Below are 25,438 nucleotides of genomic sequence, written 5' to 3' on the forward strand. Positions count from 1 at the left end.
CCCACCACAATACTACAAGGCCCTTTTCCAGCTTCCTATTGGACATCCTGCCAACACCTCTCACTCACACACACACACACACACACACACACACACACACACACACACACACACACACATATGTACAAATGCACACATATTTATGCAGATATATACATGCATACACATGCCAGTGTATTCTGCACACAAAGAGATGGCCTGCTTCACTTGCAGATCAAGGGAATAAGACTGTGTGCGCATGTGTGTCACATCAGATTCTGTCCAAACACTCAACAGATGGTGACATTTAGTTTTTTTTCCACCACCATGACAACAAGGTTAAGGGTGTGAAGATGCCTGAGCGAGTGTGTCGGGGGTTAACGGGGTCGAGCCTGACACATGCTTCTGCATCTGTACCACAGTGTCTCTCCATCAGTTAACTGGCACAACATAGACACAATTGTATTTAGTTTTGTATTTCTGTAAATCAAAAGAGATGAGCTGCAAGAAGAACGTGACTGCCTGTCTTTAGTCTGCTATAACAAATATGTGTATATGTGAACCAGTTCATGTTCAGACTGTAGTGATAGGCGGCATGAGACTGCAGCACTTAGCCACATCAGCTGTCTATGAATCTCATATTACCTTTGTAACTTTCCACATGACCTCAGGGTCTATTTAAATCAGTTATAAATGTACCTTTTGTCTTTATGAAAGTGAGTTGAACAGTATGTGTAAGTTGAACAGAGTTGCTCAGTATAACACTGACATTAGCCTGTTCACAGGTTTTACCTGGATTAAGATTTTTGGCGGTACAGGTCTAACACTGAATCTTTTTTTTTTTTTTGTTTTTTTTAAATTAGTATTTCTAAGCAGGTCTAATGTTTTTACTGTGAGGTGTATAGCTAAGTCCTAATGCATATTAATCCATATAAACAGGCTGTGATAAATATATACAGTGAGATGTAGCCAGGTTTCAAACTTTAAATAAATGTTAGTATATGAAGTTGTTAAGTGACATTGATTTATTGATATAGTGTTCTTAAAATAACATTTTAATGTGCAAAACACTATTCTAGCTAGTTCCAGTTGTTATGACAATAGCCAGTTACCCACAAGTGTAGAAACCCTGCTTAACACAGTCATGCCCTGTAAGCCCAAGTCATCCATTTGCTTATCCTCATCTCCAGCAATCGTTTATCCACTCATGCAAAATTAATGGCCGTCATTATCAATATCTCCCTGAGAATGCAACACCGATCAATATTGAAATTCAGGTTTGGAACATATTGAATAAATGTTGCACGGGAGCAAATTGTTTTTTAAAGGGCTGTAAGACCATCTGATGATTAGCTTAAATGTTTTCCCATTGAGCGTATTGGACAGTGTGTTAATGCTCTAAGTGTAAATATATTAGTGTTGAATATGACAAACGAGGTGTGATTAATCTCAGAGCTTTGTGAGATGACATGTCAGTGTTTTTTTTTTCCCACAGTATCACATGACTAATGGCATTGTCATTTCTTCTGTTTGTTTAGTGTGTATGGATAATGTCACAAAAACCGCAGAGCACAGTACACAACTGATAAGGAAAATGATACGCACCAGTTGCTTCTGGGTTTTATAATCTCCAGGAAAATAGCCTCCTGATAGCGTTGGCAGCGGTGGTGGTCATTTCTGCTCTGTTTAATCAGTGCGCATATTCATAGCTTCCACTGTCTGCTTCTGTTTTGCTGCTGATTACAGATGTTATGGATTTCATATGGCAGAAAATTGCAGTTATCAAGTCAGTAATTAGACTTGAAAATCACTTTCTGTCACTGCCGGAGTAAGTGTATTTTATCTTTGTGTGTGTCAGTCATGTCACACTTCTTTGAAGGCCACTTTCTCGAGGGCTCTTTCATTGCATTCCTTGGCTCGAGTCTACGGCTTGTTCTTGCATCACTTTCTGTCTTTCCTATTCACTTACTTGACCCTTTCTCAACAACTTGTTTTTCAATTAAGTGCATTAAAGAACCCAGGCTATTAAAGGAATTAATAAAGCAACATCAAGTTTTAATTTCAAGTGTCATTTTTGAGATGGAGTGTGGTAATTTACCTCACTTGGGTCAGATCACCTGACTACCCTTTTTCTTCTCTCTCATCTTTCCTCTGTTATATTTTTACAAGGATCAGCTGTGTTTGTGTAGCTGTAGGGAAAGTAGGGTTGTTGATCTTTGACTATCATAATTGGATCAATCACTGATTCAAGATTCCATTCAGAAGGGGCAGTAGTTTCAGGTTTTTTACTCCAGTGCATCGTGTGCCAAACCATTCACTTGTGTCTGCAGTCCACTGAATTGCAATGTACCAAATAAGTGGCAGTTGAACTTACTTAAAATTGTCTGGTTGAAGGTCACTGTCTGCCAGACACAAAAGCAGAATGCAGCAGTGTTAATTTTAAAACACATTTGGTCCTCTACCCGATAATAATGAAATTAATGTGTAATTTACACGGTTTATCAGTGGGGAAATGTCATTCGCACCGCTGGCCACTCAATTCAGGCACATGGATATTGAGATGAAACCTTGTTGATTTGCAAGCTTGTTTTGCACTTTTCCTGTGATGGAGTTTGGTGCGCCACTTCGTTAACATTTGTTCCTGCATGATGGCACATGACCTATTGGCAAAATACTATACTGATCTATTTTACTCCAAATGAGACTATTCAATACAAAATGAACACATACCTATAACTGCGGTTGAGCATGATCATGTGATTATCGCGGGAACTCATCGGCCTCGTGACACAAGCTGTCTACCGTACTGCGCCATGTCGGACTCAAAACACAACTGGCGGGGGTTAACGGTTGACGGAGCAAAACGGCGGGTTAAACGCTGATGCTTTAGTTGGGTCGGAACAAGGTTGGATCATGTTCTCACAACAAACAAACCGTGCCAGAGTTTGTTTGGCACCTGACTGAGTCCACCTCTTCATCAACGTCTTGGTCTGGTTGTTTTGGACGCGCCCGAGTGCGATTGATGTATTCACACCTTCCCAAATGAACTGCACCAAGGGGGTAAACACTCCAGGGTTCGATTCAACCGAGGCAGGTGTGAAAACACCCATAAACTCACTACAAAACCTTTTTACTGAGGTAATAAATCAATTGAAAAGTAGTTATTTTCTGAAACCAGTGCAATCGCCCACTTGCTGGCCACTCGAAAGAATGCAGGTTCAAGACACTTTCACATTGGCTTCAGTTTTCAGACTTGGAAACTCTGTCTGTAATTTAAACAGTCAGTCAGGTTGAAAGACATTATAGTGTTTTGTATAATGAAGCAGTGTGATACTTACTCCACTCCACAACAGTGCACCAATGTCGCAACCTGTTGTCACAAACTGTCAAACAACTGAGTCACACTGTGTCTTCCATTTCATCATCGATGTCATCATGACTCCTCTTCCTCATTTAATAAGGCATAATTACACCCTTCTCAGCTTTACCACACACTTATGATGTATGCCTTGATCTCCCATCAGCAGTGACATGTCAAGCTGACATGGATGCATGAATATTCATGAGTGTGTGTTTGTGGTGTGTGTGGAGCATGCTATAGCTGGAAGACAAAATGCCCTTTGCTGTGATTGAGGGGTTTAGTAGCGCTGTCTCTTTTCACAGCATGAGATCCTCTCAGCTTGCCTGCCATTTGTTAATAACTGATAAGGCAAAGTGAAAAGCACTGACTTAATGGTGTGCTGGAGTGAGCTTGATAAAAGGACAAACAGAATACTGACTTCTAAAATGTCAGCCGGGCTAAATCACTCAAACAACATTGGTTTTTCATTTTGGTTTACAGCCAATAGATTTGATTGAGATAAACGACTTAAAAAGAAGCCGACATGGACGTGTGTAGATGTTTGTTTGACTTTGAGGAAGGCTGACATTTCCCAGGCTACGAAGCGAAAGATGAGAAAGGTTCAGGGTTGAGGATTTGATACAGGAAAGGAGAGAGAGAGAGAGAGAGAGAAAGAGGAACGTTTCATGACTTGTTAATCAGCAGCGGAGAGAGAGTCCAAACGCTTTGCCTCACGATCGAGTCTTGAATTTTTGATAACATGGAGCGGGTGTGGCATGTGTGCCTGTGTGTGGCAGGCACATGGATGAGTTAGTGTGCATTGTTCGGTCATTGGTATGCGTGAGCTTTCACAAAGACCACATGTTGATCTCCAGTGAGGGCAGCAAATGAGAGAAATACTTCCCATCAATAAATCAGACAATAGCATTCTCTACCACAGCGCACTTACAAGTCTGCACTACAAATGGGAGATTATTGTGGATGCAGGAGGAGGAGAGAGAAGAAGATGAGAAGGGGTGATATGATTCTCTGGTGCAGACCCTCCCGAAATGTATTTCCCAAAACAGAAGCACCCTGCTGAGGGATATTATTAAGTCTGGTGCCCAGAAGCTATTCCACCAGAACAAGAAGGTTTTCTGGAAGAGTGCATGAATGGCTGTTCAGCTTACACATTTGAAATGTGATTGTTACTCTGAATGAAATACATGATGTTTGCCGATGTTCAATGATACCTGCATTTCATTCAGCCAAAAAGACCAGCGGGCCTGCATTAGTCTACAAGATAGCCAGCGAAAAATGTGCATCTGTTCAGTTCCAACTGGTTGTTTATGCAATCAGGAAGGCCGGCTTAAGTAACAGATCCATGAATCTGAGTGCTATCAGACACCAACATATTGACCAGCAGATTACTATGTTATGGCATTCAGTAGCTCTAGAAAGTGATCGCTGCAGCAATGGAATCTGTAGCAAGACTCCCCGCCAAAGTCGACATGCATTAGTTGCATTACAACGTCGGTGTCAGACACATTTTATTCTTGTCTTAAAAAGTTCACCCAGAGACAAAGTCTGCTTGCCAATGCAAAGTCAGCTGGAATTTTGTCTCCACAAAACATTTCTGGAGCCTCAAAGCATGTTGCAGTAGTGTCATCTAAACAAACCAGGTAGATAGGGACTTGTTTTATTTCTTTTTTTTTGCCTAAAAAGCCAAAGCTAAGGCTTGACTTGCATAATTCATGTCTCCAGAAGCCCAGAGACCCCAAACTGATTGAAAAAGACATTATTTACATTTACAAGCCAAAAATCTCCAGTGTCTCCATGTGCTAAACTGAAACCATCCAAAGACTTTGGTTGCACCAGATAAGCTGTATGGTGCAATTTTACATTTTATTTCTTATGATTCCTTTTCTTTATCTTTCAAAATAAGTCCAAATCTACTTCAGTTGTTCGGACAATGTAGCAACAATGTTGGGCAGTGAAGCTTCAAAAACTTTTCCATCGGCATGAAGGTGAGTTGATAATGATTGAATTTACATTTTTGAGTGAACTCATTCTTAAAAAGAAATGTTCACAATTGATGGTAAAAGATGTCATATAAGGAGCAATTGCAGGTCAGTGTGTTGCTCAAGGACACTTTTACATGCGGCCAAGAGGAGCTGGGGATCGAACTGACACCTTGTGATGAATGGAAAACCCACATTGCCCGCCCGAGCCACAATTGCCTGATTAGAAGGCAACCAGAAAAAGAGGGGAGAGAATGAATTTGTGGTTTGTGGTTAGCTCCTTAAAACCCTCGGTTTTTGTGGGAGCTCTCACCAGAATCAGGATTGTGACTGTTCCACTGCACTGGTCTCATCAATGTGACCGTGGCGGCTGCTAATGTCGGTCTGGACAAAGCCTTAGACTAGATAAACAGTTTACAACCTGCAATGATTATCTTGTTTATTGTGCATCTGGTTTTATTATGTATAATTGGCCAGCAGAAATGGCTGCTTTATACTGAGGGATGTGATAATGGCTGTCACATGGCGCTTCTACAATGAAACAAGGCAGGTCTAAGAAGGACAAGTCTGATTTCTAAAGATGTTCAAAGTAAACTCTCAGTGGTATAGTTTGTGTTAATATGACACTTTTCTTTTCCATTTTTAAACATGTCTAATGTTATTTTAAAAGACTCTCCTGCACCAGTTTTTTTGTCCAACCTTTTAATGACTGAAGCAGTAATACCTCTATAATTGTCGGCACAAACAAAACGGATGAAGTATCGCAAAACAAGAATCATCCACTGGGGATAAATTATGATTGTACATTACAAGCCACACACAGGTACTGGTGGCTAATGTGGACTCACGCTTCGAATACCAACACCACAAGTTCAGCAGTGCATTTATTTCCTCCGACAGATGAGATCCTTAAACAACGTCTGCGGGTGTTTTGTTATTCCGAGTGTGTCTCTTTGTGGTTTCCTGGCACGTTACAGTGGCGTTTTTCTGTGCAGCGCGAACTGAAGCTGTTTCAGCATCTGTACCGAGACTGTGGGGCTTCCGCAGACAGGCATATGGAGAATAATATAATTGGTGATGGTTCCCATTTGTTTTCTCCACTAAGGAGAGGAGACAGTGTCCCACTGTGTGGGAGTAACAAACATTTCTCTGTGTCCCAGTCTATTTGAAATGTGGAATAAATGTAGAGCAGAGTGAGGTCACATTTCTGTTGTGCAAAATCTGTGTTTGTGTTTTGTCTTTCAGCAAAGTTTTGCAGTGTTTCCTCTGTACCTGTGGAACTATAACACATACAACATAAGCAGGCGTTTAAACTTGATGCAACAGTATCCTACCATTAATATTTGGTGAAATAATCTCTTATCTCTGATACCCTCAGAGCTGTGATATTAACTTAAAACCAGAGTGTCCCAGCCCGTCTATCTTCTGCACAGTTTTACGGTGAAGACAAAACGCGGATGAGTCATATTTTCACTTCGCTGCATTAAATAATGAAGAGGGAGCCGTGAGGAGAGGGAGAGGGCGAGAGAGACAAGCAGTGAGGGATATACATATTTTGCCATCCTTGGTGATAACATTAATGTCAAGGTGGAAGAGGGAAGGAAGACATCAAAGATAATGAATATTTATGGGCGCCCACAGTAAAGTGCTGTTTTAGACTGAAGTGGGACAGAATGGCCTCATGAAGATGGCACTTTAGGGTCTACTCCTGCACAGGCTGTGAGCGTATGAATATTCATTGTTCATTGTCCCAAAAACAATTTGCTTAACGCTTTTGACTTCTCTTCATCCGCAAAATGCGCGCAAAGGTTTTACCTATGCATGGTTTGGCCTATAATGCAATCTGTCTTCACATTTGATCGGCCAGTGACAGGATGAATGTTTATTCATAAGATTAAAAAGTGTCATATTTGTTTACAACTAATATAGACTGGAAAACCATACATGCTATTTGTCATATTCTATTTGACTGAATGTTCCACTTCCTGCCTCTGGACTCAATGATTCAGTGACACATTTTCAGCGGGACATGTGTCACAGGAAGTGGTGCGGTCTGTAGATGTTATATCACAGCATATTTGTTTGAAAGTATGAGAGCGTGTTCAAGCGACAGAGTCTATAACCCCATCATATATGCCAGACGGCATGATGTCCTTGAGCATATTTCACAACATGCTACATTAGCCTTCCTCCAGCCCAACTGTGCGACACATTTGTCAAAGTGTCAGCGTAGCCGGAGCCGGCGATGTTTAAAAAACCCTTCACGTCACATGTTCCGTGTGAAAAATTGCAGACAATCCAGCGTAGGAAAACCCCATCGGAACAGAATGTTGACAGAGGAGGGAGATAACAGAAAGCAGGTGGAAATATCAGTAACCAGAGGAAGGAAAAAAAAAAAGAAAAAACACATTTCAGGTCGGGACATTGTTGCTATGGTAACTTGTCTTGACACTACTGCCAGTCTCAAAGAACACTTGCTAATAAACTGTGTTCTGCCGGGGGATAATGTACAGTAGTACAGAGTATCTTCTGTGTGAATGATATGCATACATCTAGTGTCTATTGTGAAACATATAGACACTAGTGAAACATATCCCGCTTTGAGCAACTTTTTGCTCAGTTTTCCAGCCGCTGCTTCTGTAAAATATTCCACTCCTTTGAAATCTACTCTAGTATTTACTCTGCACAGCAGGGGGATCTAGTGGTAACGGAGATCTTTCTGTGATCTTATGTCTGTGAAAATCACTCTCCTCCCATTCAGGAAAAAAAAAAAAAAAAGTTAAAAAAGTGTGGAAGCCCTGAAGGGCAAGTGAAAAATTTAGTTGTAATAATAAATAAGTCTGATTTTAAAATGTTTTTTTCCAAGATAATCCAAGTATTTTGTATTTATTTTTTCCATCTGTGAAAACATGTTATAGCTTTTCATTCTTCTTTCTTATCCAGGAGAAAATAAATAATGATGTGTGACACTGAGTGAGACAAAAGATTCATATGTAAATCTGAGTGAAAAAAATTATACATCTAGAGAAAGAAAACTAATTTCAGTTCAAATTTTGAACATAATTTCTCGCTGCCGTTAATTAGAGTCATTCTGAAGCCATGCACCTTCCGACACCCCTTCCTCCATCTCTCCTGTTGTGTACCCCCGACATAATCATCAGTCTGCCCTAACATGTGTCAGGTTCTCATTAACAGCTGCCTCCTGTAAACCCAAGTGCCTCTTAATGTCATGCCACTGTGTGGGTCACCTCTTGACATGGCGAAGTAAGGACAGTTTCTTGCCTCTTAGCCAAGCCCTGCGGACCATGTGGCCAATGTTGAAGAGCCCTGGTGGACTTACATAAATCCTGTGAATTGCTGGCTGTTGCTGTGTTTTATTAACCTGGGTCTTAGGGAAGTGGAGTACTTCCCCACACACAGGTGCTTCATACAGAGGATTTTTTTTTTCAGTTCCATTATAGACAGAAAGGCAAGAAAAGGACAACATGGTGTGGTCTGGTGAAGTGGAGGTAATTATTATGAGGAAAAATGGACTGCTTGTTACATCCGCTGCCTGGTCGTGGTTAATGGAGTAAACAACTGCATGTCTTGTCTAAAAACCTCAGCCTTTTATTCTACTCGGAAGCATTAGTGTCGGAAGAGTAGCTAGCTGACGTTTTTGTAACATTTAAGCTAATTAGCTGGCATTCTAATTTAGCAAGGTAACTGTAAAAAAAAAAAAAAAAAAAAAAAAAAAGAGTCAGCTCTGCTGTTAGTTTCTCTGCAGTTAGTTTCATTACACATGAAATGTTTGCCACATTCACATCCATCCACTACCAGCAGAGGAAGCAGGAAGAACCGGAAGCGCTAACCGAGCAGTTGGTGGTTACCAACATCGCTAGCCCGTCAGTCGCACAGTGCCAATGAACAACTTGCCCAAATAGCTTAAGTTTTACTTTGCAAACTGTTTCTAGCCTTCTCATGCAAACGTTGAGCCATATATTAATAAGAGAAATGATGGAAGCTAAATGTTTTAAACCTGAGTCTCGTAGTATACTCAAAAGAAGCTTGCTGGTGTAAGAAGAGGAGTTACCTTTTTTTTTTTTTTTTTTTTGTAGCATTTTTAGCTAAGGCGCTGCCGACCTAATATAGCGAGGTAAGTAACTGTAAAATACTGGTCACTTCTATCATTGTTTCTCTACAGTTAGTTCCACAATAATGTGTATATTATCTCCTAATTGCCAGTACAATGGGAAGACTATGAAAGCGCTAACTGAGCACTCACACATTATTCTACAAAAGTTAAGACGCCTGCATCATTAGCCTGGTATGCGCACAATGCTAATGATAAGCTACACTAAAAAAAAGATTTTTTTTTGTGTGTGTAACCTATTTCTAGCCTTTTCACAACAAAAGTTAAACCACATTTAAAAACAAAACAAACAAACAAAAAAACCTGTAAGCCAATTAGCTCAGATATAATGAGCAAAAAACAACTATATGAGTGCCGTTGTTCTTGCATAGGGTCACTTTGCAGTCTTGTTTTAACATGTGGCACAAATTGGATGAAATGAATGAAACCCTTGATGCACAGCATATCGCAAAGACCTTTATGCATTTCTGTCTCTATGACATTAATCAGGTCATACCAGGATATGTTAGTATTACACTGATAGTTGCAATAACTTGATTAGACTTAATACATAGGCTGTATTTAAGAGTACCGTGAAAACTCACCGAAGATGATTGAGCGGCCTTTATAGTGAGTGGCCCCTGCCAGTCAAAAACACAAATTCATCATAGCTATATATCCACTTTAGTCAGTTTATTCAAAAAAGGAAGTGCAAATTGCATTTGTTATTCCGACCGACTTATTCTTCTGTGGTAGCATACACTAGCTGTGCAAAGTTCTGCCACTTAAAGTAATTACAGTATGAAGTTGTACCCCCTTGTTGAAATTATGCGTTGAAGGGAGGCTTGAATAACCGCGGCGTATGGATATTTTAGACATAACTGTCTGGGTATCATGCTGCATGGCTACTGGTAGAGTGGTGTGAACATTTCCCGTCTCCCACTCATCCTCCTCAAACTGCATTTATGCCGAACCACTTGAAATTCTCAGGTGATGGAGCAGACACACAAAAATACAGTCGGTATTGAAGTAGTTTCTAAAACACTATGGGCTGTACGTTTTTTTTTTTTTTTTTTTTCAGCAGCGTGTGTGTATTGTGTGACTCAAAATCAAGCTGTTGGCGGACCCTCACTGTGTCGGTGATGGTAATAGTTTGCCAGAGCCTTGGGGGAGCTGCTCAGCAGGCGATGGTGTGTGCGTTACTGTGTGTGCCCCTGTGTGTTTGTGTGCATATATCAGCAGGAAAGGGTAGAGCAGACCCCACAGTGTATGTCTCAACAGCCAAGTCATCAACCCTTTTAATCCAGCCCAGCAGGGACGTGTTTGTGTTTTTGACAGTGCAATGTGTGTGTTTGCATGTTTGAAGAAGAACTTCATGAGTACTGCTGCCATAAACTTGGTTGTGTTTTGTTATGGGCACAGCAGAAATCCGTCCAGAAATCTGTCCAACGAGGCACAATTCTTCGGTCTTGACAGGAATCTTAATGAGTTCTTTTTTCGTCCGTGTCATGTTGCTTTTTGTCAGGTTGTCTCTGAAGATATCTCCTGATGAGTCTAATGTACCTCCTCTCCTCTCCCCCCCACCCTCCTCTCTTCTGTCTTCCCCTGCAGGACGAATGTCATAGGATGAACACTGCTGGTGGGGTGTGTCTGTCTGTGCTGTCCTCTCTCCTGGCTGTGGCTGGGGCCCTGGCTGCTGTGTCTGCCCTCGCTCTAGCTCCTCTCTCTGCCCTGGCTGAGGCTGCCTATGGGGCTGCCGATGGCGTCCCCAGCACCGGGGCAGAAGGGGCCCCCTCGCCCATCTCCTCATCATGCTCCAGCCTTGTAGCTGGGGTGCTCTATGGCTCTTTCTCCCTAAGGGAGCTGTTTCCCTCCAGGGCGCCGGGCTGTTCATGGTCCCTGGAAAACCCCGATCCCACCAAGTACTCCCTCTACCTCCGCTTCACCCGCCACCCTATCATCTGCCGGACACACTCCCCCATGCTCCTTTCCCTTGACCACCACCTGGCCAATCAAAGCTGTCCCCTTCAATTACAGACAGTCGCTGCCAGGGATCAGGAAGTCATCGATCTTTGTGGCAGCCAATCCAACTCAGATGGACCATACTCCTTCCTACAGTTTGATAAGAACTTTGTCCAACTATGTCTCACGAGACACCCACCTGCAGATGAGCCTCAGGTAACTAAGGAATTGCTGGAACTGAGACTGGTGGAGGTGTTACTCATTAACAACGAGAACTCCAGTCAGTTTACCTGTGGCGTGCTATGCAGATGGTTCGAGGAGTGTTTACGCACAGGTCACAATGGAGGCCAGGAGGTTTCTGACGGAGATGGTTGCGGGATGACTCAGACAGGATGTATCTGTCCGAACCACAACATCATGGCACCGCCTATTCCGCTGCTCCCGGAGACACCCCACAGTTTCAGCAATGGCTCGCAGGTTCCTGATGACTGCTGCGTCACCGAGCTGCATTCCAATGACGCAATCGCCATAGCACCCCGAGATGTCCGACAAGGTAGGACTATGTTACACACTTCTCTGCATCAAGTTAATTATTCATGTGCTGAAACACTGCAGGCCATAAGACAAATTGCCAAGGCACGTGTTATTTTTGGGTGGTTGCCCATACATTATATAAACCATTGTAGAATCCAAGCACATTCAAAGCATTGTTTACTTGTGTACCAAGCTTGCAATAACAAGTAGACCAGAAACAACAAGTTTGTCTTGTTATCCAGGCTTTTGATACCACCTCAGGGAGGTCGCATGCCTCTGCTTGATAGAGAATTTATTATTTGAATTTGGTTTGTTGGCCTTTAATTAAAAAACGAAGCACATCAAAGGGGGCCCTTTAAACCTTCCATCAAAAGATTTGTAAATGGCTGTCAGAAATTCAGCCTTCTGATCTATATTTTAGAGATTCCCCCATGTGGCCACGAGGTGTGGCTCCTAGGACTTCAGTTTCCATGCTGCACGTTATTGTGTGTGTGTGTGTGTGTGTGTGTGTGTGTGTGTGTGTGTGTGTGTGTGTGTGTGTGTGTGTGTGTGTGTGTGTGCGTATATGTGTGTGTGCAAAACCATCTGGTGACGATGTCAGGACAAGATCAGATCTGACACCGATGCCCTCGTATGTGCATATGGTCATTTATACACCGATGAATTTAGCATGAAGCAGACATCCCTTTGCACAGTTACACATGGGGATATGAATGCATGTGTGCATTTCCATGAATCTGTGTGTGTGTGTGTGTGTGTGTGTGTGTGTGTGTGTTTGTGTGTGTGTGTGTGCATGTGCCTGTAAGAGACATAAATACATGTGTAATGCAATAAGAGATGGACATGTGCTTGTGCTAAGGCTTTGTGGACCATTCATGTTCAATATAAATTGGATTGGATAAATTGGATATAAATTGGATAAAAAGCCTATAGTTCACTGAATTGCACAATAATTTTCCTTTGGGTGGATTATAGACATGTTTGCAGAGTGAGCAGCACTAATTAGAACTCAGTTATTCTTGGCCTGCCTTCAACAACACACTAACACACATACTGGGAGCTCTAGGGAGAGCCATACCTTGCTGACGGGAAGGTTATCGTTCTCTGGATTCAATCAGCATGGGGGGATTTTATCATCTAATATAGTCAGAGAGGGAAAAGTGAGTGACAGAGGAAGAAGCATGGCGTAGGAGGAACGGAGAGTCTTTTACCAGTTTGACTTAGACTGATGCGCTGTTTCTTTCAAACATAAGCCAAATGCTCTGTAAATTGATGCCAAGTGTCAGGGTGATACTAAACTTATGCCAGTTGCCTGGAAGCTCTGTTAGCTTTTCTGCATCTCGCCTCAAAGACACTGCCATTGCATACTTGTTGGGTAGTGGCTTGCCGCTGTATGGGGGATCTCACATCACTCATAAAGACTACTGTGAACTGCGTAGAGCCCTTGAAGAGAAGATGGCCTAAAGAAGTGTAAGCGAGGCTTTGTGTGTGGAAGACTGTTTTCGTCCAAACAATTCCCCTATGTCCTAATTACCCTAAAATATCAGAATTACTGTAAACCCAACAACACTCTATCAGAGCGAGCGCCAGAATCTTGCCTCCATCCTGTTTCTCTCCTGTCCTCTCTCTCCATCCAATGGAAGACAAACACCAACGCCTTTGCTGAGTCAGTGACAGAGATGAAGCTGATCTGCTTGCTTTCTCCTCTCTCGTCGTTCTGTCCCCCCTTCTCCCTTTCTATCTTTTTTTTTTCCTCATGATTATCATCTTTTTTCATGCATTGATTCACAGATTCACAGCACTTCACTCTTTTTCCTTGAGTGGAAACACAACATTTTGCTCAATACAAATATTAAACTATTTTTTTTCTTTTTTTTTACATTTGATCCTGCAAATAAGTTGGAAATATACCAAAACCTCAAAAGAAATGGTAAAGATACCAATCACAATAATGTTTTGAGCCTTTAAATTACAGTGCCTGTACTGTGTGGAGAGGATTATTGATGACTCAGCGTCACTAACAGCCTGAGCGTCATGGGTGTCTATCATCCTATTCCTTTATTCTCTGCCAATAACCCTCATTGCAAAGTATTCTTTTGTTTTCTGAAGATTTTCATTATTCATAATTACTTTGTTCAAATAGTGATTAGCAAATAATTAACTTTGATTTTATCTGGAATGTGTTTTGCCCGAAAACTGGATGAAATGTGAAATCAGATATCACTCTCGCAGTTTTTATCCTCCGTTTGTGATTGTGCCTCTGATGGATAAAGGTTTTTCATAGCAGCTGACCTTCACTAAGCTGATTTTATTACTTCTGTATCTACAAAACCCTCAGCAGGTCTGCCTGCCTGAAGCTGAGGATGGGTTTTTCAGCAGATACTGTATCTTTATTATGGATTTGACAGGTACAATGCCCAAATTATAACTTACGTGGCATGAGGTGACATGAAAGGATTCACTTCTCTGTGCCAGTGGAGTCCGTCAATAATTAAGGTTATTAGGTGCAGAAGAAGTTTTTAAAAAAAAAACAAAAAAAAAAACAAGTATGTATCATAATGAAGATTTACTCTGTTGAGTTGGTAGTGTGACATTATAGTTTCAATCAATATGTATTTTCTAAGAGTCTGGGGATGTATAACTTCAGGACACAGGGGCGATTTGAACCACATATCTATGTAAAACAGTTAAATACTATCTCATTTCCATATAAATTGGGTATTATGGGGCAGTACAAGCTGAATTATGCTATATAAAATAAGTTTGTTATATCTTTCCTACTTTTTCACGTAGTGCAGGTATCCATCCCTTTATTTAGCATGATAAGGCATCACATCCTCATGTTTGTACACATGAATCATCTTTACAACACCACTTGAAAGCACCAAAGATGGTCTAACTCTTTTTGTATCGGACAAGCTGCTTATCTCATGCTACATACTGTCAGTTTGTTATGTTGAGCATCTGGTCAATTAGCGAAGTAGTCTTAACTGCCAGATTTTCAGTTCAGGAAAAGTTACAAAAATTGAGAAGAAGCTGCTTATCCAAGATTCTAAATAACATTAAGAGGTACCAGAAAATGATGCCTCGCTGCAGTTTTCTTTCCACATTTAATTTTAGGCTTTAACTCAGGTACAACTGTGTCCGAGAAGAGTCTTATTAATTTGAAGCGTAGCGCTTTCACATGAATGTTTAGCCATAAATATATTGCTCAACAACATGCAGCACACTCCTGCACAAGATCAAATTCTTCACATTTTTCTAACTTCCCTGCTCATGATGCAAGTCTTAGAAACCAAACATAATCACACACTCTCACATACACAGTATTTGAGCTCCTGTTGTGCATTGTGGGATTGAATGTCAGGGTCTTCTAAAAGAAAAAAAAAGACAGAAAAAACTCTGATCCCCTGGCTATCCTGTCAATCAAACACTCCCAGGTGAACAGCCTTATGAAACGGATGCACTTCATAACCAGCACTGAATGAAACAGACACCTGTGTAACACCTTTTCATTGTCTCTAATTTTTCTTCCCCTCATCGTGGTAACATTTTCATTGTATTGATCTCTGCGTTACCTTTCCTTCCCGACTGCTTAAAAAAAAACAAAAAAAAAAGAACAAAACCTTGCTTTTCTTTTGGTCAACAAAAGAATCCAGCAACAGGAGATTCAGCTGCTTGTAGATTTTCTACCAACTCTTTCTTCTGCCGTGCTGTTTTAACGCATGCAGCTGGTGTTTAGAATTGAAAATGTGTGAGAGTGTTTTACCGAGTTTATTCAAATAAGTGCCACCAGACATCATAGTCGGTCTTAAAGCCATCTCTGACCCCTTTCAGACAGCTGGATAAGCAGCTTCTTCAGAAATTCTATAACTTTCCTGAAATTCTGGCAGTCAAGTCCGCTTTGCACATTGGCAGATGGACATCAAAGTTTGGGCTGAGCTCCAAGCACTACGCAGATTATTTTGTCCACATTGCTCGCATTCGTACTTCTGTTGCTGTGGGTGCTCACGACTTATCCGTGCTGATCAGCTTTATGTTGCCAGTTTCAGAAACAACACAGAAGGTACATGGCCAAAAAGATATTCGTGTTGTAAATGAGGACAGAAATGCACTTGCAGCTAAACGGTGTACGGTCTCAGATTAGATGCACAGCGGTGAATCCCTTCCGTCTGTGAAAAGACAAATCGGAGGCGCATTTGCTGTGTATTTATGTCTGAAAGTGTCTCTCTATTTGTGAGTGCAGAAAAACCAGGGTGCTATATACAGGACAGGTAAAAGGAAGTTGTGAAATATAAAAAAACATAGACAACCTCCTTAAACACCCAAAAGGTACAATGCCGGGGCGCCGCATAGCTCAGTCGGTAGCGCGCGCGACCCATGTGCCGAGGCTCTGCAGCGGACCCGGGTTCGACTCCCGGCCCGGGTCCCTTTGCTGCGTGTCACTCCCCGTCTCTTACCCTGTCCAAACTCTTCAGCTGTACTGTCAATAAAGCCGAAAAAGGCCAAAAAAATACTTAAAAAAAAAAAAAAAAAGGTACAATGCCACAGAAGAACAAGATTAAAAAAAGGGTTTCAAGATGCCGTTTAAAAGGTTCAACTAAAGTGACGGTAAGGTGGAAAGTACTCTTGCTGCAATTAGGATTTCAGTGTAGCGTATTGGAGCCACAGTTTTAACCCTTTCATGGCTCCAGGGGTGATAATGTTGGTATCTATCCACCACTTTGGCCCACAGCGTCACCAAGTCACTAGCATGACTGTAGAGTGTTCCCTTTATGTCGTGAAAAGCACGAGATAATGATTCTGTCGAGTGCATGTTGTTATGTTACGACACAGACGATCAAAGCAGAGCTGACTATGTGATCTGAGCCAATTCTAAATTATGAGTCATCTCATCACTACATACTGGAGCAATGGCACAGTGATAGGAGTACAGTATATATATATATATATATATATATATATAGTAGGGCTACAGGTACTGAATGACAAATGCTCGCTGAGTCAAACTGCCAATTTCAGAAGGATATGACCAGATCAGAGAGACGGATGATCACTTCTAATTGGACAATTTCCAGCGAGAAGTAAGTAGGACAGTATGACAGTGTTGTCAGCGCTGTCAAAGACTGCTCTCTTTTCTTTATACATACATTAAAACATCAGAAGGAGTGCACAATGCGACGCTGAAGAAACCAGGTTTGATCTTTTATCAAATGTGACTCCAATATGTCATCATCTGATTTTTTTTCTTTATCTTTACTTAGTTTGATCTTTGTGATATAAGTGAGTCATATACTGGCATGCAGTTTTACATCATGAATGTTATAAGAAGGTTCAAGCATTCGTGCTCATGTGAATGTGTGCCACTACTACCGTTAGCATCATAGTTTATACTCCAGCATGATGGATGATCTCCCAGCCCTCTTTCTCCCAATGATTGAGAGCTACAGGGCATGAGGGATTGGAGCTGTGATCTGGAGGAATGTATGGAGCTCCCTGTTATGTCACCTGAGCCTGTTCACCAACAGCTCCTTAACTAATGTGAACAAATTCCACTCAGATCACGTTTTTTTTTTTTTTTTTTTTTTTTCTTATTGTGCTAATATAGGCCTCTTAATGCCAACAGCTGTTCTTATGAAGACATATAGACGTCTCATTTGTGCAAGGAATATCTTTACATAGAGCGCTGAGGTAACACCATTGTTCTCAATCATTCATGGGGAAATTACACCATCCTCTCTGTGTTGGCTCATCCATCATGCTGCAGTAGCCACCATTGCTGTCCTTTACTTTAATTAGTTGGCTTGCACACATTAACTTGTGTCTGAGAGTGGAAGCTTCTTTTTCAGTTTGTCAGAGGAACTGTACTATTTTCACATCCAGAGCTTTTGCCCATAATAATGTAATCTGTAGTTTTTAATAAAAAAGTGAACATCTGACCAGTACAAGACTCATGGTATATGGTTATATGCATTTTGGTAAGGTTGCATATCACGAATAGTTAACTACTTTATATTACACTGTGCCCTATGATAGCCACTAAAAAAAAATGTCATCGTCAACTAGTCTTGTTTAACTTTCTTGAAGATGTCACCTCTCATCTAGGAGGCCTCTTCATTTCTAACTGGAGAGGAGTTGGTTGGCTTTCAAACTCTGTGTGTTCTTACACAGTCATGGACACGTGTGTGCTCTTTCCAATTTTCATTGGACCAAATGTCACAAATTATGATAGAACATGGCAGTACAACATGGCGGACTGTGTGGAAGAGGACCCGCTCCCTCCGTAGATCTCAAAGGCCCTGTAAAGTAAAGAAACATCAGAGCGATTCTTATGGATGATACACTAACAAAAAAAAAAACATAGGACAAATTAGAGGGGGATGCCATCCCTCTTGTCAACAAAATGACAAAAATGCAACCCTCTTGTTAACCTGCCCCCCCCCGACTGCCTGGCAGCACAGAGTGCAGAGATGGAGGAGTTAGTCTAGTCTGCCTGATTCATTAATCTTTTATCAGACTGAGGTTTGTGCAAATGAGAACCTATGACCCCAACCACCAGTTAATGAAACAAACCAGGTCCATCGCCACTGTTAAAAACGAATAATCACCTACTGAATATTATATTCCGTCTTGCCAGTAATTCCTCCCAACTCCTACACACTTCACCTTTAAATTATGAGGAAGCACGTTAAGCTTAAACACAAGCTAGCTTCAGACAGTTTTGCTGTGCTTTTGGACAGATTCTGAACACAATCTCTCCCCTGCGTCTTCAGGAAATACAGATTATTAAGTGGTAGGTGTCTTTTACAATCACATCCAAACGATTAGAAGATGTAGTCGACCGTTAAATCGCTGCACTAGCTCTATTATTATTCTGTGCACTTAAACAACACAAGCAACTATTTTAGTTTAAACTCACAGGTGAACAAGCTGCAAGAAGGATATAAGCATGCTAATACTGTGAGGTGACCTGTTTTTAGAAAAACAACAAACCAGCCATGCAAGGTGCATCCTAAAGAGTTTGTGGTCGAGCGGCTGAAAGCCACGTCCACCGCCTCAACACATTTGCAGTCTGGCTCGGCGCTGTCACGACTCATTCAGGTCACGGTTGTAATGTCCACCAGCAGTGTTTGTGATGCAGTGGTGCACGGGCCGCCAAACTCGTTACTGCAGTGTTTTTCTTTCTTGTTCTTTAAATTCTGTTTACTGACTTACAGTAAGTGACAGGAGGCCATTCATCACCTAGAAAGGGCTCAAATTGTTTTAATTTTCATAACAGCCCAACTCCAGGTTTTGGGAATAAATCTTAATTCCAAAAAAACACAATAAAATAATTAACTTCTATAAAATGTGGGAACAAAAATACAATTTTTATTGAATTAAGTTTACTCAGTCTACGCTGGATTACATCCCCACCTATATGTCTTACTGCAGCTATAAATAACTCACTTCAAGTCAGCTTAAGTAAAATATTGCCATCTAAATCAACATGAATGTGATTTTCTGTTCCTGGCCTTGTCTTGATTTAGATATACGGTCAATAACGAAATCACCCCACAAGTAGGTCTTGTAGCCAGACACCTGCCCCAGTCCCTAGACACTTACACCTCCCTGTGGCATGCTCCATGCACACACACACACACACACACACACACACACACACACACATGCACACAGCAGTCACTGGTAAGTCTCCTGAGCACAGATGAAGATTGTATTTTATGTGTGAAAGGAGGAAGGCATAAAGCGCGACAAAGATGGAGAGGGGGGATAGAGAAGCCTGGGGAGAGGACTGGGATTTGGCTTGGACTCTCGGGACCAGATCACCCTCGCATTGAGCAGGAGCCAGTGGTCCATCACTTGCACGCACACACACACACACACACACACACACACACACACATACGCAGAGACAGCTCATCCCTTCCTCATGGAATACTATCTGCTTCCTGGTAATTAGAGCAGAGAGAAATGTGTGTGTTTGCTTGTGTGGGTCTCTAGCAGCATGGGTGAAAGAGGTGTTTATTTTCACACTGTGCTGGCTCACAGTACATACAGGTGTTTTAATAACCCTCAGCTCCACCAACACATGCACACACAGTGAAGAAGGGGAAGCATGTCACTGTAGATGACAAAGAATAATTGCTAGATTTTTTTTTCTCCCTGAAATGAATGAAGCAAAACTGCGTGTGTGTGAAGGACTGTCTGCTCGGGGTGACTGTGGCAACAGGATTAGTATTCTGTGCTCGTGAGCCATGGCTCTCTCTCTCGGAGCACTGAGCCCCTTTATGCTCTCGCAAAGGCCCCTACACACACACACACACACACACACACACACACACACACACACACACACACACATTCACAGACATACACACCTTGTCATTTATATCCGTTCCCGTTTTCTCAACAGATCTCTGCAGGATCAGTATGGACACAGTACGCTGTCTGGCCTTGGCCGTATTTCAGCAGCAACACAACACGGGCCAACTTCCTGTTACTGCTATTAAAACTGTCATAAATCAAATCTATAGGAGAAATGATAGTGTGTACCTTCCAGTTAACAGACCTCTTTGTCCTGTTGCATGGCGCACTGGCAACACCTCACAAGGAAACTGATGTTACGTTTGCAGCTCACACTTGAACGTACAACTGCACCACATGTATTAGTGTGACTGTGTCCCCAACTACTCCCACAGGAAACCATCTGCACAAGCAGCAGAGGATCATCCTGCATACCTTCAGCTTCTAGGACAAAACTGCAAACAAATACAAGATTCAGTCTGAGTGTGTTTCAATTAAAGGTGTAATATTTTAGATTAAACAAAATAACTTAAGATATTTATGGCATTCGCTTAAATTGAAGTTTTATTGATTATATAAGTCTTGGACTATATTATCTTTGTATTATACAGGAATTAAATATCCACAACAACACTAAAAAATATGTTTTTCAGGTATCTCTCCTTCATCAGAGAGGTGTCTTAAATCTGTTGTGTGACTTTATAAGAGAATAAAAGCAACATTTATCTTGTCAATATAAGAAGAATATAAGAATACATTTAAAAGATAAGTTCACCAAAAGTGATGGTGACTTTTTTGTTGTTGTTGTTTTTCTAGAGCTTCTCAGCCAAACAGCACTGCAGCATTGTCAACAACTAATGTGGATGAGGTCTTGCTTTAAACAGCCCAAATAAACATTAAATGACTCCATACAGCTCGTCTGGCGTAATCCACAAAGTTATAGGTGCAACATGTTATAGTTGTGGTTGAAAACATTAAAAACCAAACAACTAACATCATTAATGAAAGTGAAGGAGCAGTTTTGACATCACAAAGTATATGTATTTGGTGTCAAAGTGCATTTAGCATGCTACCCAGCTAGCTCCATCCCAGACCTTACTCTGATCACATGCTGCTCACTATTTGTTGATTATGAAATACAACAGGTGGCCAGTCCTAACATATTGCACCTTTAATCACTCTCTTTCTTCAAGCCAAAATATTCACTGTAGCCACTAAGCTAAAAGTGTGAGCGTGACCCCTGCCTGAATCTGGTGCACAGGCTCATGCAGAAGTCCTTTCAAATCAATTCTGATATTGTTTTGTTTTCAAACCAGTCCTCCATGTTCAGTAGTTGAGGAGAATACTATAATATACTCTATATAGTACCATGTAGAGCAGAGTGTAGTATCCATTCCCTGCTCTTCTCAGATCTTAGGGGATTTAACTGGCACAGGGGAGAGGATGAGGGCCAAAGGTTGCCTTTGAATTAGGCCCATCACTCTGTCTGCACCTAATAAAAGTTGTATGATATAAAGAGGAGAGCGGCCGCAGAGGCAGAGTAGATTTGTGAGCGGGATATTTTAGAAGGAGAGAGCGAGTTTGGAGAGACATGAGAGCGGGAGGAGAAGAAGTGAAGCGAGGGAGATGTGGTTAAGGCACCAGTGGGCCAAATTAGCTAACCTCTAGAGAACCCCCGTTGACTACCCGCCGTGGGAGATGGTGTGCGTTTGTGTGTGTGCAGCAGAGAGAGTGTGCGTGCACATGACAAGTGTGTGTGTGTGTGTGTGTGTGTGTGTGTGTGTGTGTGTGTGTGTGTGTGCGAATGAATGGATGACAAAAAGCCTCAGAGCTACAGACTGTCTCAGAAGGCTCAGGCAGCTCTAGAGTGGTCGTAGAGCAATTCGATGATAATGGAGTACAGAGATGTATTACCGCACCACACACACACACACACACACACACACACACACACACACACACACACACACACACGGATACACACTCATTCAGTCTATATCACTCTCTGGCCCAGTGACTCCTAGTCAAGCTCCAGTGGCCAAATGTGATCGATTAACTGCAGAAAATACATGGGCATCCATAGTGCAGCTGTGCCCCACAGTCATGTGATAGAATCCCTGCAGGCCTGCGTTTTCATGTGTGTCTGTGCGCGTTCCTGTGTCAGCATGTGAGCATACATCTGCTTGGTAAAGTTCCAGTTGCATGATAATTTATAATTTAAGTATTCCAATTTCCAACTTCAGCCACTCTGTGTCAGGTTTGACACTCGTGTGACGAAGAGTCATTGTGCTTTTATGATACAATATGTTTGCGTGACCCTGATTTTAAAACACAAACCTCTGTGCTGTTGTTGTTTTGGTGACAATGAACAACTCGTTGACATCAAGCTTGGAGCAAAGCATTTGAATTTCTAACTATTTGTGAGAAGTGAGTGATGGTTCACCTGCATGACAAGATCTTTTTATTCCACTGCTTTGTGGAGGCTGAACAGTCTGTAGGCGGCAACAACAGGCATCGTGGACAATGGACTTACCAAAACAGGTGCCCGTATCATATTTCTGCTTCATTATCATTCATGGCATCAACAAATGTGGCTTTTGAAGAGACATCACACATCTGAAGGCCTTTGAAATCAGTTGTAGGTTGCACACTAGCTCTGCAGACTCCTTGTAAAAGCTACCAAGGACATTGTTGTGAACACACAGTGATGCTCCCACTCACTTATGGAGAGCCGTGTGTATCCCTGAGGTCTAAAGCTCTTGTAAGACCAACTCATCTTGGTTGTGTTCCAGCTCCAGTTTGATTTTTGTTGCCAGCAAGAACATTTCTGCAAATCTGTCCAAGTTCTGTGAAGATACAAACTAAATTTGTGGTCGTGAAGTCTAAAGAATACCTTTTAAAAATCCAGTAATTTAATGCATTTAATTTATCTGACTTCATCTCAGTTGATTTTTATTCCTGGTTTATGGTTTTCTTGTCATATGCAGCTAGCCAAAATTGTCTGTGGACTGATGGAAGGGATCCGAAGCTGGAAAGAAGCTTAAATAATGTTTAATTATGCCAGTTCCATTCTGTTTCATTGAAGTCACTTAGCTGAGCCCATAATGCACCCAGCTTTTAATTTACCGCTATATCTATCGATCGGTTTGTTACATCTTGTTACAAACGTCCACTGAGTCACTCCGAAGTAAATGGCTCCTTGTGTAAATGGCTTCTGGCCCCCTTTGAAGAGCTGCTAATCTTTGAGGTATTAGAGCTTTGGTGCACTGTGATCGTCTAAATGATGTGGAGAAAGTGTGTGAGCTCGTCCTCTCAGATAGAAAGACAGCGATAATACATGTTCTAAAAACTTGTAAACATGGCGAGTAGCATGCTATCTACGATGGTTCTGAGTGCATGTGCTCCACTTATGGTGCAATTGTGCATGGAAAGTGCAGCAGTAAGACCCACGTGGCAAACAACTGGCCACCTGAGCCCTCCGCGCCGTGTGCACAAGCCTCCGTGTGAGCATGCACATCATAAAGCATGTGTGCATCCCTGACCGTATGTGCGCACGCAGGCATCTGAGAAGATGATCTAACTTGCCGCGCCATTGAGAAGATTTACAGCAGCAGTATAATTACCTCTTGGTACAGTATAGTGATTTAGCGTGTGTGGGACCTGTCACCTGTGAGGTGGAATGATACTGAGAGCACCATAGCGGTGGTTATCTAATGCTATTCTGAAAGCGCTATAGGTGCAGCTACCATCCATTTCCAGGAGTGAGCTGATGGTATTGTCACCAGGAGAGACATACTGAGACAGACAAGGGTTATTGATACTGCGCAGCGAGGGGTATGACAGATAGCCTGCCATTATGTAAATGTATTTTTTTTCACATCACACTATCAAGATTCATCTCCATGCTGTTGCTGCAGCGCGCGTCAGAGTTAAACATACAGGCTTGTGTGTCTTTGTCGTCCTGAGCGGGCTACATGTTTGAATATGAGGTTGATGCATGGCTTAGCCATGCTTACTTCCTGGCTGTCACCCACACCTCCTCTTTAGCCGTAAGATGTCCTTCACGATAAGTGTCACAGGGACACTCTTCCCTCCTGAAATGTCTCCTCTGGGGAACTCATTTGTGTTCATCTGGCTTGACGTGAGGGGAATCTGTTTGCCAGACACAGCCTACATGATCGACAAGGCTATTTATCCTAATACAGGAAGGGAGGCTTCCCAAATGCAAACACACATGAGCAAACATTTCAACGTATGCACACACACACATTCAGAGATTTGCTCACTCATGCAAGCCACCACAATACGCTATTTTTACTTTTATTATGAAATCACCTCCGGTCACAAAGTATGAAGATGTTTTGTTCCCTGCTGTTTCTCCCTGTGTGTTCACTGCAGCTCTCGCGCATTCATTTTAAAACAGCTTGTGCGTAATACAAACGCCCACGCAAACACACAACCAAGACCGTGTGTGCCAGTTTGTGCCCCTCTGTGCCCTGTATGTGTGTGTTTGTTAACAATGCATCATCCATTGTGTGAGGTGACAGTAAGAGGGAGAGAAAGCACTGTGGTCCTCCTCCCGAGCCTGGGTCTCACTGGGTAGTGATGACACCCAGTGAAATACTACATTAACATACAAACAAACACACACTGGGCATGCACACACTCTCACACACACACTCTTACACACGCAAACACACACACACACACACACACACACACACACACACACACACACACACACACACACACACACACATAGTAATGAATACACACCCCCAAGTAGACAAAAACACCACACACAAGCTCGCACCAGAGAGGGAGACATAATGTTTACTGCAAGGGAATCTGGCAACACAGTGCAGGAAGAACACAATAGCTTGGCATGGAGGTGGACACGAGTTTGTGTGTGTGTGTGTGTGTGTGTGTGTGTGTGTGTGTGTAAATAAATGAGAGAGAAGAGATAGAGAGAGAGAGGGGGAGAATGTTGAGGGTGAAGAAGCAGCCACGTGACTGTGGACGCTTCCAGTAGCGAGGATAAAACGTCATAAGCAAAGGGACGCGTAGCCCTGACCACTGAGCGACCGTCACTCGCGCCCTTGCTAAGTCAAAGTTACCTCAAAACAAGTGTGACGAGCCTCTCTCTCTCTCTCTCTCTCTCTCTCTCTCTCTCTCTCTCTCTCGCTCCCTCTCCTCCCCCTCTGCCTC

General features: G+C 42.1%; 1 protein-coding gene across 4 annotated transcripts in view; it reads left to right on the forward strand.

Annotated features, from left to right (window-relative positions):
- The window catches only part of adgrb2 (adhesion G protein-coupled receptor B2), a 216,505-nt gene that overhangs the window by 61,503 nt on the left and 129,564 nt on the right, over positions 1 to 25,438 (forward strand). For 3 of the 4 annotated variants that reach the window (XM_037091276.1, XM_037091268.1, XM_037091259.1), the window contains exon 2: positions 11,042 to 11,945. In XM_037091276.1, the coding sequence (XP_036947171.1) occupies positions 11,057 to 11,945 (889 nt within the window). In that variant the 5' untranslated portion in view covers positions 11,042 to 11,056. Of the gene's footprint in view, positions 1 to 8,789; positions 8,829 to 11,041; positions 11,946 to 25,438 lie in introns of those variants that run through there. The other variant, XM_037091250.1, reaches the window with a different exon arrangement.

This window comes from Acanthopagrus latus, chromosome 3 (genome assembly GCF_904848185.1).
Source record: "Acanthopagrus latus isolate v.2019 chromosome 3, fAcaLat1.1, whole genome shotgun sequence".
Taxonomy (NCBI): domain Eukaryota; kingdom Metazoa; phylum Chordata; class Actinopteri; order Spariformes; family Sparidae; genus Acanthopagrus; species Acanthopagrus latus.